Below are 15,272 nucleotides of genomic sequence, written 5' to 3' on the forward strand. Positions count from 1 at the left end.
CTGTGAAGGGTGTTTTCAATTAGATTCCAGCTCATTTCATTCACACCTTCATTCACCTGCTGGAAATGCGTCTTTCTGAGCCCGAGTGGCTCTGTGTTCCAGAGCTGGGCTTTAATTGTCAGCGTTCCTCCAGTTCCTGCATCGGACGTCCTTTAAACGGATCAGCAAAGTTGCTTTAGAGCTGCTGGCTTAGTTTTTAAAGCTACAGGACCATCTGCAGAGTTTATCACGGGCATCATTTTATGGAGGGACTTTCAAAATAGCATGATGTATACATATATATATATATATATATAAATATATGAGATCATGCTGGAACAAGTTTAAACAAATTGATGTGCATTGAAAAAATTAATATATATTAAAAGCATATAAATATATATATATATATATATATATATATATATATACATACATACAGAGAGAGAGAGAAATAACAAGAACAAAAATAAAAACGTTTACATTTAATAAAATGTACATGAATATATAAAAAAAAATTACAAGTATTTATTTATAAATAATGTGCACAAAATAATGGAACTTTTAAATGAAAATATATTAATGTATTAAAATCATATATAGAGAGAAGTAACATACACAAGAATATAAATACATGTAGATTTAATAGAAAATAGTGTGTGTGTGTGTGTGTGTGTGTGTGTGTGTGTGTGTGTGTGCACCTGGTATTCATCACGTCCTGGGGACCAAATGTCCCCACAAGGATAGTAATACCAGTAAATCTTAATCTTGTGGGGACATTTTTTGGTCCCCATGAGGAAACAAGCTTATAGATCATACAGCATAAAGTTTTTTGAAAATCAAAAACTGCAGCATGTTTCCTGTGAGGGCTAAGTTTAGGTGTAGGGTTGGTGTAGGGCAATAGCACATACAGATTGTACAGTATAAAAACCATTACGCCTATGGGATGTCCCCATAAAACATGGAAACCCAACATGTGTGTGTGTGTGTGTGTGTGTGTGTGTGTGTGTGTGTGTGTGCGCGTTTTTGTGACAAATGAGGACATAAATTTGTATAATGACACCGGTATGACTGGTATTAAAAGGTGAAGGTGACTTTTCAGGACATTGACCCATGTCCCCACTTTTCAAAACGCTTATAAATCATACAGAGTGAGGTTTTTGGGGGAAAGTAGAAATGCACAGTCTCCTGTGAGGACTAAGTTTAGGTGTAGGGTAGGTGTAGGGCAATAGCACACACAGTTTGTACAGTATAAAAACCATTACGCCTATGGGATGTCCCCACTTTTCACAAAAACAAACGTGTGTGTGTGTATATTGAAATCTATATTTGGGATTTCAGGTTACTGTAGCTTTAAGAAGGCTGACCCTCCCTCTCTCTCTCTCTCTCTCTCTCTCTCCCTCTCTCTCTCTCTCTCTCTCTCTCTCTGTCTGCCCCCCCCCCCCCCCACACCAGCATTTACGAGGCAGTACGAGTGCCGGGCGAGAAACAGACAGATTCCAGCTCCGCCTGCACGTGGAGGAAGACGAGAAACAGGAAAGGACTGTGAAAGATAGCTCTTTGGAGTCCTCTCCAAAGACTACATCCGCAAAGTGTAAAGGACAACAGGAGAGAAGAGGAGGAACCCAAGACAAGAGCTGGATCTTTAACTGGATCATCCCGCAGAAGTAAGTGTGCCCAAAACACCTCGGAGGAATTGCCACTTCATTTCCAGAAGTTCAAATCTAGGAGAAAAAAGTTTACCAGGCCGATTGGATGTTTTAAAAGGACACGTGGGTAATTCACATGCATGTCAAGCAAGACGTTTTTCAGTTCATTTTGTCTGTTTATAAATCCAAGTCATGAGTTATGTTTCCATGCTCTTCCATGGTCTTCTGGTTCAAGTGCAGGACACTAATCACAGATGATTTCGGGGAATTGCATGCAATTTGAGCATTTAAGATGAATTAAAATCACTACCTATGGAGCTCAGCATCGATCCGGACGCCCGTCTGTCCGTTTCGGGTCAGACTGCAAACGTCTCTGCCTCGTCGCCTTTTCTTAAACAGACTCACGCAGGCGGGTTTAAGAAAGTGTGTCGGATCGAAGAGGAAAGCACGTGTCCGTTCCCCGGCCTGCCGGCAGGTGTGCTGGAAATGAGGGTGAAGGAGGGCAGCAAGATTCGCAATCTCATGGGTTTCGCAATGGCACGCATGCAGAACGACGCCCGAAACGCCGGTCAAACCGGACTGAGGCAGGTCGTGTTCACCGGGTCCGGACGAGCCGTGACCAAAACCATCACATGCGCCGAGATCATGAAACGAAAGCTCGGCGGCCTCCATCAGATGACCAAACTGCAGTACAAGGGTCTGCGAGAGGTCTGGGAGAGCCAAGAGGGAGGCGATTCGGAGGTGACCGTCCACCGGACACTTCCGTCCATCAGCATCCTGCTCTCCAAAGACCCGCTGGACCCACTGGAACCGGGCTACCAGCCTCCGGAGAATGGCTTGTGGGATGAGAGGAACGGAGGAGAAGCTTCGCAGACGGTGGAGAAACGATCTGTAGACTCATCTGAGACTCTGACCGAGCCACAGGCGAAGAGAGTCTGTCTCTGAGGATGATTAAAGATGATCATTTGCACCGAAACTCTCTTAGAAACAGCCTGACTGACTTGAAAGCTGAACGATAAGAACCTATTAGTTGATAACCAACTTACATATACACATGCACATCACTTGCAGTCTTGATTTAGGAGTTTAAATCCAGGTTTTGAGCATGCAATTTAATTCTTAGATATAATCAGACGAGAGTTCTCTGGAAATGCATGAACTGATTAAAAAACCGGAATGCATAAATGTAATTTAAAGTGCAATTTAAATATTTAAAAATACGACTAGAAAAAGTATTTGTATTTATGTCTAAAACTACTGGTTTTAGTGTGGAGCCAGTTTTCTGACCCAGAACCACATTCTTTGGTTGAAACCGGTCCGATCCATGCAAACGTCTAAGACGGGCTTCAAAGTCAGATGGAGATGATTTCAGATGCTTCATAACAGGTCGTTCTGCTGGAAAGATGCCGTGTTGTTTTATTAGAGAGTTGATAAAGATCATGTTAAGATGGAGTTTGAGACCTGACCCAGCTCATAACCAACCCACAAATAAACATGCACATCACAGTCTTGATTTAGGAGTTTAAATCCAGGTTTTGAGCATGCAATTTAATTCTTAGATACAATCAGAAGAGCGTTCCCTGGAAATGCATGAACTGATTAAAAAACTGGAACGCTGTTGGTTTGCTAAATGCATAAATCTTATGAAAATTTGAAGTGCAATTTAAACATTATTTAAAAATACGACAAGCAAAAATATTTGTATTTATGACTAAAACGTAAAATTTTAGTGTGGAGCCAATTTTCTGACCCAGAACCACATTCTTTGGTGGAAACCGGTCCAGATCCATGCAGACATCTCACATGGACATGCAAGTGAGATGGAGATAATATTAGATGCTTCATAATGGCTCGAGGTGCTGGAAAGATGTTTTATTAGAGAGTTGATAAAGATCATATTAAGATGGAGTTTGAAAGCTGACCCAGCTCATAACCAACCCACAAATAAACATGCACATCAGAGCCTTGATTTGAGTTTCAATCTTGATTTTGAGCATGCAGCATCAGTAGTTTAATTCAGTGTCTTCAATATAATCAGACATGCATTTCCAGGGAATGCATGAGCTGACTAAAAACTGGAACGCAGTTGAATAAATGCATTCATTTGCTAAATGCATAAATGTAATGTAAACGCAATTTAAGCATTGATTAAATATATAACAAGTAAAATTGAATACAATCAATATGTATGTATGACTAAAATACAGGTATAATGCAGAGACCAGCAGGTTTTAATGTGGAGCCAAGTTTCTGTCCTAAAACTGCATTTTCTTTGGTGAAATCTGGTCCAGAAGCATGCAAACATCTCAGATATGATAGTGATTTCAGATGCTTCATAAGATGCTGTGTTGTTTCATTAGCGAGTTGATAAAGATCATGTTAAGATTTTGACAGCTGAACAATTAGAAATGTTAGTTTATAACAACCCACAAATAAGCATGCACATCACAGTCTTGATTTGAGTTTAAATCTTGATTTTCAGCATGCAACATCACTAATTTAATTCAGTGGCTTTGATATAATCAGACATGCATTTCCAGGCAATGCATGAACCAATAAAAAAAGGATGAAAAATATGGATAAAAGCTCATGCCAAATGCAAGAATGTAATTTAAACAACATAACAGGTCAAATTTAAGGCAATCAATTCATGCATATTATATATAAAACTACTGATGTTACTGGTTCCCCGAGACCAATCTCTTTCTCCTTGGAAACATGTAGAACTGATCTAGATGCATGCAAACATCTCAGATGGATGTCGAAGTCAGATGATTTCACATAATGTCTTATGCTTCTGGAAAGATGTTGTGTTGTTTTATTAGAGAGCCGGTAAAAACCTTGTTAAGATGCAGTTTGAGATAGGAGTGTTTTTCTGTTTTCATTGTATTATTTCTTACCTCAGCAAAACCAAACGCAGCATGCAGCTCAAGCAGACTGACAGTTCTTCAGAGCTTCAGTGTGCAGCTTCTGTGCAAATAAAGCCTTTGCTCCTCATGCTTTCTGTGGTTTTAACCGCGCAGAAAGTGCCACCGTGTGCAACTTTCCTGTGACGAGTTCAAGCGCTTTCATCCGGACAAAACGTTCCGTTCCAATAGAGCTGCACATCGTATTACAGCGCCGGATCCTGATAAATGTCTTTTGAGGGATTTATTTGAGGGACAGTTGATTTAATTACATTTACCCTGATAAGCTTCTACCTGCAGACTGAACTAACCTGCACGCCGCTTCTTTTTCTCGATTACATAATGCCACCATCATAATGCTCGATTGCATCTCTGAGATGAATAATCTTCTGGAAAAGCAAACATCTAGTCTGGCAGAATGTTTGTGGGGAAAAAAAGCAATTTCCATCTTAAGAAGTAGAAAAACGTTTTGTGACAGGCAGAGCATTTTCAGTAAACATCACTCAGAGGTCTGTGGTCCTCATGGACGCTTTAAAAATGGGAATATTATTTTTTTCAAGTCAACATGAACGTGACTTATTCACATCTGTGTTTTGAAATCTTTCATTAAAATCAATTGCAGCATCCAAAATAGTGCCGTCAGTCAGATTCCTGGCAACTTTTCCAATCAATTCTCAATGTTCTGTTGGAATTGCATCATATTTAATAATTAAAAACTAATGTTGAATTCTTGCAGAATCACAGATGATGATGGAATTTCTATGTTGCACCACAAAACAAACATTTATTGACATGATTCTTAAATGTTTGGCCAAAAAGGTCTTGAGTTTTCACAAAACAAGACTTAATATCTCATGTAATTGTCCTTCTAAAGTACTGTAAATGCATCTTTATTTAAGAATGTTTCGGTATTTGTACTGGAAAACAAGAATAATAAAATACTTTTTTGCAATGTCATCTTCATTCAACACTTTTATACTGTAAATGCATCTTTGAAAAACACAAAAAAGCATTAAAGGACCATTAAAGTGTCATAACAGCATGATTAATAAAATATATTTAGGTTTGGGACCGAATCTATTTATTTACATTTATTATTTATATTGTTTAATATTTATATCCGCTTCCTAGTTTTGAAACTTTCATTTAAATAAAATAAATTGTAGCACGTGAAAGAGCACCATCAGTCAATTTTCTGGCAACTTTTCCAATTAATTCTTAATATTCTGATTACAATGCATCATATTTCATAATTAAAATCTAATAATGAAGTCATGTTGGATGTTGATGGCATTTCTATGTTGCACCACAGAACAAATAAATAGACATTTATTGACGTTACTCTTAAATGTTGTTTGGCCAAATTGTCTTGTTTTTATCACAAAATAAGGCTTAATATCTCACGTCATAATTTTCCTTCTCAAGTAATTGCATCTTAATGTAAGAATGTTTAGATATTTGTACTGGAAAACAAGAATACAATGCATTCGGGTTGTAAAGAATCATAAAATAATAATATATTTAGGTTTGGGACCAAATGTAATTATTTAAGATTATTATTTTTATTATTTATTTTTTGTTATTATTTATAGCTACTTCCTTGTTTTAAATCTTGCTTTTAAATAAAATAAATTGCAGTATTTTCTGGCCACTTTTCAAATCAGCTCTCAGTGTTCTGTTGAAAATGCATCATATTTCATAATGCATCAGTAGAATCACATATTATGATGAAATTTCTATGTTGCGCCACAGAATAAAATCATAGGCATTTATTCACATGATCCTTAAATGGTCAAAAATACAGTATGTTAAAGTAGAGGTGCTCACATAGTGAAGTCAAGATGCCATATTTTCAGATCTCTCCTCAAAAGGTCCATGTGGGTGAAGAATGCAGTGACAAGCGTGTGTGTGTGTGTGTGTGTGTGTGTGTGATGAACAACTCTCACACACACTGAGTGCTTTTGACAGAGTCACTTCATCAAAATCCCAATCTAGTGTTTTCTCCAGAAGAGATCACAGATTGTGTCTGTATCAGTTTCCCAGCAGCAGCATTCATCACTGTAAGCGGCGTTATGATGCTCATGAGGCTCGTCTGCTCCCAATCCTCTGTGCGTTTCTCTCTGTCTAACCTCAGGACGTTTCTCTTGATCGTAATGAAAATCTCTGAGGGCTGAAAACCACTTAATGCTTTCAATGTATCAAATTGTCTCAGACGTGCTTTTAATATGTGTGCACAAAACAGCCTGTGCAATCTAATTGTGCTGATCTGCTCCACAAATGGACTTTCTGAATGATAAAAAGCAGCACTGATATGAATCTCTCTGTCGTCCTCTCGAGTTAAATCTCAGCCAAAAATCACAATTCTGTCATTGTTTGCTCGTGCAGTTACTTTCATTTGAGGAACAAAGTTTTTAAATACAAAGCAAAAAAAAAAGAACTTCAGTTAACTCACTACCGGAGGTCACTCGCTCACCACATGGACTCTTGCACCACACTAACTGTTGCATGCCCCCTCAGACTACAATTCCCATCATCCATTGCACTGACGACACACAGCTGATTGCACTGATCACACACCCTACATAAACCATGGACTTCCTTGTCCTCTCGTCCGAGTATTGTATTGCGTTTATCACTCCCCTAGTGTTAGCTGCCTTACCGAGCCATTCTGTGTTTTTCTGTTTAGTTCCAGTATTGTTCTGCATTTATAACTCTCCTAGTTTTAGCTGAGATACGGAACCCACTTTGTTGTCTTAGTCTTGCCTTGTGTGTTTTTCTAGTGTTTTGATTCTTGCCCGTGTTTCCTGGATTTACTCCTTTGCCTTGCCGTTTGGACTCTGTTTGCACCTCTCTTGGACTACTGCTCGTATACCTGGATTATCTCTCTGCCTTGCCCTGTTGGATATTGTTCGCCGATAGTCGACTCTCGCTAGCCCTAGGATTGCTCTGTGTCTTGCCCGTACCATACCTGTTTGCTGTTGTTTGTTGTTACAGTTGCCCCACAGAACAAAATCATAGACATTATTAAAAGGCCTAAAATACAGTATGTTAAAATATACTGTAGATCAGGGATCCTCAAACCTGGTCCATTCCTGCAGAGTTTAGCTCTAACCCTAATCAAACACACCTGAGCTGCTAATCAGAGTCTTCAGGATCATTAGAAAATCACAGGTAGGTGAGTTTGATCAGGGTTGGAGCTAAACTCTGCAGCAGATTGGACCTCCAGGGTAAGATTTGAGGAACCCTGCTGTAGATGGTCACATAGTGGAGTCAAGAAGCCCAAACAAGTGTAATTATTTTTGAATTGGCGTTTGGAAATCCCCGTCAATCACTGATGCCAAATACTGTTTACTTTTGCAATTGTAACTGAATGAAGAAAAAAAAAAACATTTATGGTGAGTGAAAAATGACAGAATTTTTCCTTTAAAAACCTTTTGTTTGTCAGTCTTCCCCAATCCTCCCATCAGTGATTGGCACATCATTATCCTCTTTTTTCCAGCTGAGTAAAGGATGATCACCCCAACTCATTCCAGCAACAGCTCCACGTAAATTCAACAAACTCTGGAGGGTCACAGATGGAGCGTGTTATCACAGAGCGTCTTATCTCTCAGTCAGCAGCGCTCACCTGCACACACACACACACACACACACACACTGCACTGTAAATACTACATCGACCTGAAGCCTCTGGCAGCCGTTTATAATTCCCTTCTGAGTGCAGAAATGCAGATGGGAGTGAAGCAGCACACGAGCAGAGAGAGAGAGAGAGATAAAGAGACGATCAATCCCTGACCCCAATCAGACGTTACTGCTTGAACAGGTCACTGTGTAAATGCTGCTTATTTAAAACACACAGACGCTCTGTGATTATTTGCATTTACACTGATGCATTTGGCCAAAGTGACTTATATTAACATAGCATTCAAGATGCACAATTGATCGGTTCATGCATTCCTTGGGAACTCAACCCATGACCTAAGCAGAATGTTCATGCAGCTTTAAAAAGGAACTTATAAAAAGTAACGATTTTAAAAGTAACAGTTTCCAGAAGTAACATCCTAATATAACATCCTAAGAATGTAACGATATTAAAAGTAGTAGATTCTTGAAGTAACTTCTTAAGAATTTAATTATTTTAAAGGTAATGGTTTCTAAAAGTAACGTCTTAAGAACGTAATGATTTTAAAAGTAGCATTTTTCAGAAGTAATGTCTTAATAATGTTGCCATTTAAAAGTAATAGTTTCCAGAAGTAACATCCTAAGAATGTTATGATTTTAAAAGTAGCAGTTTCTAGAAGTAATGTCTTAAGAATGTAACAATGTTTTTTTTTTTAAATAACATTTTCCACAAGTACTGTCCTGAGAATGTTATGATTTTAAAAGTAGCAGTTTCCAGAAATAACATTTTCGGAATGTAACAATGTTAAAAGTAAGTTTCCAAAAGTAACATTGTTGTAACATTGTAACATTACAAAGTAACAATGTAATGATTTTAAAAGTAAATTTGCAGAAGCAATGTCTTAAATATGGGTTACACTTTATTTTAAGGTGTCCTTGTTACAGTGTAATTATACATTTAAGTACTGAGGAATATTAATTAACGACATGTAGGGTTTGCTTTAGGGTTACTTGCGTGTACTTATGCATAATTTATTGTTATTATGATAGTAAGTATAACGTGTGTAACAAGGACACCTTAAAATAAAGTTTTACCTAAATATGTAACTATTTTAAAAGTAGCTGTTTCCGGAATTAACTTCCTAAGAAAGGAACTATTTTAGAAGTAACGTCCAAAGAATGCAATGATTTTAAAAGTTTACAGAAGTAATGTGTTTTAAGAATCTGACCATTTTAAAATGTAACAATTTCCAAAGTAATGTTTTAAGAATGTAACTTAACGGTTTGCAGAAGAAACATCTTGAGAATGTAACAATTTTAACAGTAACAGTTTACAGGAGTAACATTTTAAGAATGTTTTACAGCAAACAAAGACATGACAAAAGACAAAAATGCTGATTAAGAATTTATTCTCCTATTTTGCAACAACATGCAGGTGAGTTAATGATGGCAGAATTTCAATCATTTCCCTCCGTACAGCAGCAGAAAAAATGAGGATGAAAAAGAAAGAGTGCTTTTTAGTATTTGTGAACTGGCCTGTCAAGTTCAATTCTGTCTACAGCCTTTCTCAGGTGAAAATAAATGTCTTTTTTGAATTTCCAGAAGCTGTAAGAACTGTTCTCTGTGAGCAGCTTCTCTCTCTCCGTCTGTCTGTGGTCGAGGGCTCTGGATTGTTGTAGGAGTTCACTATCTCTCTCCCTGCAGATGGTGGCGTCTTTTCTTATCAAGAAGAATGGCCGCTGCCTCCGTTTTTCAGACACTCTTATCTGGGAATCCTTTAAATTGAATATTTACTAGGCTGATGTTCCCAGTCTGTGCCGGAGCGCCGCAGGCCCCATTCTCTCCGTGCCGGACGGACCTCAGCCTACACAAACCGGATCTGTCGGAAAATAACACAAAGATTGATTATGCATTCAGAGGAAATGAATGGACGGCAAAGCCATGAATGTCCACAAAAAGGATGTTCTGGAAATTATGCAAACCACTTTTTCTATGATAGTCAGTGCAAAAGAAGTGGAACAGGAGGAATGCAGTGTGTTTCTCTTACAATTGATCCATGAAGCCCCGCCTCTGACAACTGACCAATCAGACTGTAGCAACTGTTGCTATGCACCATATAATCTGTGAAGGATATTAAAGGAATAGTTAACCAAAAATTTTTTTTAAAAATCCTGAAAATGTACTCATCCTCAGGCCATCTAAGATTGAGTTAAAAACGTCTTAATGCTGGATGTGTTTCAGCTTTTGTCTTCTCCAGATGTTAACTGATGGACTGAAGTGGTGTGGATTATTGTGATGTTTTTATCAGCTGTTTGGACTCTCATTCTGACGGCACCCATTCACTGCAGAGCATCCATTGCTGAGACACTGATGCAGAGACACATTTCTACAAACCTGATGAAGAAACACTCATCCTAATCTTGGATGACCTGAGGGTGAACTACCTTTTTTGCTAACGTTCCCATTCAATTATTAAAACATTATTTCTGAATGTTCTCTTAACGTTCAAAACATCCAGGTTTTTAAACATTGGTCATGAAAGGTTAAAGAAACATTCTTTTGCAAACTTTATGGGAACGTTACTTTTAAATGTTCACGGAACGTTCTAAAACAAGTAGATACATTAAAAAAAAATGTCCCTTATCTTTTTCAAAATCTTCCATGCTATTTAGCTACATCGTTTTTTAAAACTTTGAATTCTTACATATCTCGTTATATCTGGAATAATAAGCAACAGAGAGTTGGTCTTTCTAAACTTTGTAAACCAAAGGACCTTGGGGGACTTTCCTTACCCAATTTCCAGCTTTATTATTGGGCTGCTCAACTCAAAATGATAACAAGCTGGGTTATGAATAGGCAGGATGCTCTGTGGATTGATTTTGAATCTTTATTTTGCCATCCAAGAAGATTAGACTCCCTGTGGTTTATTAATAATATAACTCAGATAAACTCTCTTACTGATAACGTGATTGTCTATAATACATTATTGGTTTGGAATGATGTGAAAAAACATTTGAATATCCCCCAAACTATATCCATCCACTCCCCTCTGGCTTTGAACCCAGACATTCCCATTCAGATTAGGAGCATTGGATTGCTGGACTGGAGTTTTAAAGGCTTGTCTGACTTCTCAGGAATGTTTACCTCTGAAATTTTGAGATCATTTGAACAAATTAGAGAAGAGTTTGATATTCCCTCTGAAGACTTTTTCAAATATCTTCAAATTCGGCATTTTATAGAGTCTCTTTTAAAGCAAAATAGATTCCGATTTAAATTATCGGAACTGGAAGAAACCATACTATCAGTTAAATCGTTCAAAGGACTTATCTCAAAATTTTATGCCTTACTAACTTATTCTGATTCTTCAGTGTACGATTCTTTGAAACCATTATGGGAACGGGACCTAGGAGTTTTGTTTAATTCTGATGATTGGACCAAGATCTGTGATGGTATCTTTCCAAAATGTACCTCAATTTCCATACATGAACAAAACTTTAAATTTTTCCACAGAATTTATTTTACACCTGTTCGACTGCATAAAATGTTCCCAGGTTGTTCCGACCTCTGTTTTAAATGCAAAACTTGTAAGGGCACATTATTTCATGTATTTTGGTCCTGTGTTCACATCCAACCATTTTGGAGAGGGGTCCACTCTGCAATCCAGGAGATATTAGGGAAACGTTTTATTTTATCCCCCTCACTTTTTTTGTTGAATGACATCCCTAAAGACTTATTTGACTCGGACCTCAAATCTCTGTTTACTACCCTTATATTTCTGGCTAAGAAATGTATATTACTAAAATGGTCCTCATCTCAGATTCCAACTATTTCCATGTGGATTTCTCAGTTGTCAGCCTTCCTTCCTTTGGAGAAATTAACTTATGACCTCAACCACAAACAGGACAAATTCAGGAGACTTTGGGAACCTCTCCAATCCTTCCTACACAAAATGTGAAAATTTGAAATGTTAATTTTTTAGAGTTTTGGCTTCTTTTGTTTTGATTTATGTTTTTTGTTAACAGATACACTTGTACATTTTATTTAACTTGCAGCGCTTGGGGTTTGTTTGTTTGTCTGTTTGTTTGATTGTCTTTGTCTCGGTTGTTGGTATTATTTGAAAATCCTTAATAAAAAAAATAAAAATAAAAAAAAAAAATAAAAAAAATGTCCCACTACATTTTGAGAACATTATTAATGACCACATAACTGTGAACGAAATGTTCTGTTAATGTTACTTGTTCATAACGTTGAGAGAACCTTTCCAGAACATTCTCAGAACGTTTCCTGTTAGCTGGGATAGTTTGAAATAGAATGTAACAGACATCATCCAAAGATATAGTGAAACCGTTTCTGTGGCAGAGAGAAGACACTGTATTTTTCTTTAAACAAATCTTCAGAAGTCCCTATTGTTCCTTTTGTGGATGTAAGACATCAGTAAGAACACCTACACTGCCCTCCAAAAGTTTGGAAACGTCCTAGAAAAGTGGGGTTTTGGACAATATTGGCATGAATCCTTTTTAATTTGTGATAATTTTGGGACACAAACATTACATAAACAGTTTATACTTAGAAAAAACATACATTTTTGATTTATCAAAATATCCAGCATTAGCAGCTATTACAGCTCTGCATAATCTAGGCATCCGAGCTGTTAGTTTATTCAAACATTGACTTGATACTGTATATTACTCTTAAGGATTGCCCAAAGATGATTCACACTGGTTGGACACTTCTTACGGACATCACGGTCCAGTTCCTCCTAAAGCAGCTCAATTGGGTTGAGGTCGGGTGATTGAGGAGGCCATTCCATGACAGACATGATACCAGCTGACTGTTTCCTCTCCAAACAGGAAGTGTGGTTGGGGTCACTGATAAGGATTTATGCTGATATCGTCCAAAACCACACTTTGCCAGGGGCGTTTCCAAACTTTTGGAGGGCAGTGTATATTTTCTGCCAGGCACATTCATGTTGATAGGCTATTGCAGTTTTAAAGGATCAATCAAAAACTGTTTCCAAATGTATTTTTCTAAATTCAAATGATTTTTCTAATAATTTGCAAAGAACGCCTCATGAATATTGTGTCATAAATGGCCTGCTTTGCTGTTCCCAGGCCAGTGTGGCTCGTGTCTTCTCCAGACATTAGCTGGACCCGGATCAGAATCGTCTGACAGCTCATGCAGAGAGAGCCGTTTTCCTCTCAGAAATGCCTGCGTGTTGAATTAATGGGAGCAGTTGAGGGTGTAATTGCAGTGCTGGAGTCAAAGCTGTGAGACACGATAATGTCCGCTGAATAAAAGCCTGGCAGAGTTTACGTACTGAACAATATTAGCGGATTACACACATCAAACAAGCTCTGATTAATGCCTGAGAGGTCGAAACAGGAGGAAATCAGAGATAATTGTAGGAATATTTGAAAGCGCTAATGACCTAAAATCATTCTGCACAATGAAGAGAGCACGAGATGTGTTTGAGGAATCTTATTTTCTCACACGAGTTCAAATATTCTGATGAACATTTGCAAACCTGCGTGTTTTCACTGCAGCAAATGATTTAAATGTTTCAAAGCATTGTGCAATTATATCTCAGACCTAACCTTTAAGGCCTCGAGCTTATGAAAGTGTCTCCGAATGAAGGGGGATTGATGATGTCAGCTGAAGAAGAAAGTCGTTTCAGTTATTACATCAAAGATTATGAAGACAAAAATAATCCATTTGGATTTCATGTGCAGTTATTTTAATATCACTGAGATCTGGAACTCTTAAAAATAAAGGTGCTTCGTGATGCCATAGAAGAACCTTTTTGTCTAAATGGTTCCATAAAGAACCTTTAACATCTTTCTGTTTGACAAAAGCTTCTTTGTGGTGAAAGAAGGTTCTTTAGATTATAAAAAGGTAAGGAAGAGAAGGTTCTTTGACTGGCATCGTTGTGAAGAACCTTTCAAGCACCTTTAGTTTTAAGAGTGTTATCTAAAAGAATGTTGAATTAGTTTTATTTTTTATTTTAATGTTAGTTGATGTTTTAGTAATTGTGTTGTGCTTTTATCATTTATGTTCTAAATAATTTTACATTTATGCATTTAGCAGACGCTTTACATTGCATTCAAGTTACAGTTTTTACATTTTACCAGCTCTTGCTTTCCCTGGGAATCGAACCCAAGACCTTGGCGTTGCTAGCGCCATGCGCTACTATAAGAGCTACAGGAAAGCAAAATTAATTTAGATTTTATTTTTAGTTTGTTACATTATATTACAAGTAAACTAAATTAAAATAAGAACTTTTGTGCATAAAAAAATATTTTATTTGAAGTAATTATTTTTTTTATTATTGTTTAAGTAGTAGTTAACAATAACTAATATGCACAGTGTTTTTATTCATTTTATCTTATCTTATTATATTTAGTTAAATTTTAGTTACAGGTTTTAGTACTTTTGTTGTGTGCTTATTATTTTTGTAAATATGCAGCTGTTATTAATTGCCATTTTAGTTAGTTTAGTTTAATTAGTACAATGCAAATGAGACATTTTGCCTTGTTAACTAGGTAAAAAATGTAGTTGCAGTTATAGTTTTAGTTGTAGTTAAGCATTAATTCATTGTTTTGGTGGTTTATATGACTGTGGTCTTACTGTAGATAATGCACTATATGTAATGTAGAAATGTTCTATATTAATATGCATCTCTCATGATTGATTTGGAAGTGTTTAATTAGGCTATCAAGAGGATTACAGAAATAAAGTGAGGATTATTCAGCTGCTGGAGACTGATAGACATGTCTAATTTCGTTTCTGAGCTTCTGCTGCCATCTAGTCCTGGAAGAACAAGTCTGAGAAGTGTTTCTTATTCAAAAGTGCTGAAATATATCTTCAAATGCAAATTTCAGCTTCCTTATTTCATGCATCTTCTCAAAAATTATTTCTGCCATTAATATTTTTTTTTTACATGTCTGTGAAGTTCATAAACAAGTGTTTTATTTTACTTCATACATGTAAAACTACTGAATAAATTATTCTAAAGGATACTTTTTTCTTTAAGAAAACTTGATTTAGCTGAATATTACCCTCATAAGGTGATGTTTTAAATTCAAACCCGATGCAATAAATTATTTGCAGCTTTGTCATGTTC

General features: G+C 36.9%; 1 protein-coding gene across 1 annotated transcript; it reads left to right on the forward strand.

Moving 5' to 3' along the window:
- Positions 1-2,015: 2,015 nt before the first annotated feature.
- Positions 2,016-2,573, forward strand: LOC306842806 (ribonuclease P protein subunit p25-like; the record flags this gene model as incomplete). The annotated part of the gene is made up of 1 exon (XM_079373881.1): positions 2,016-2,573. The coding sequence occupies exon 1, from the start codon at positions 2,115-2,117 to the stop codon at positions 2,571-2,573; it is 459 nt and encodes a 152-aa protein (XP_079230007.1). The 5' UTR covers positions 2,016-2,114.
- Between the last annotated feature and the right edge of the window lie 12,699 nt (positions 2,574-15,272).

This window comes from Barbus barbus (assembly GCF_936440315.1).
Source record: "Barbus barbus genome assembly, chromosome: 23".
Lineage (NCBI taxonomy): Eukaryota > Metazoa > Chordata > Actinopteri > Cypriniformes > Cyprinidae > Barbus > Barbus barbus.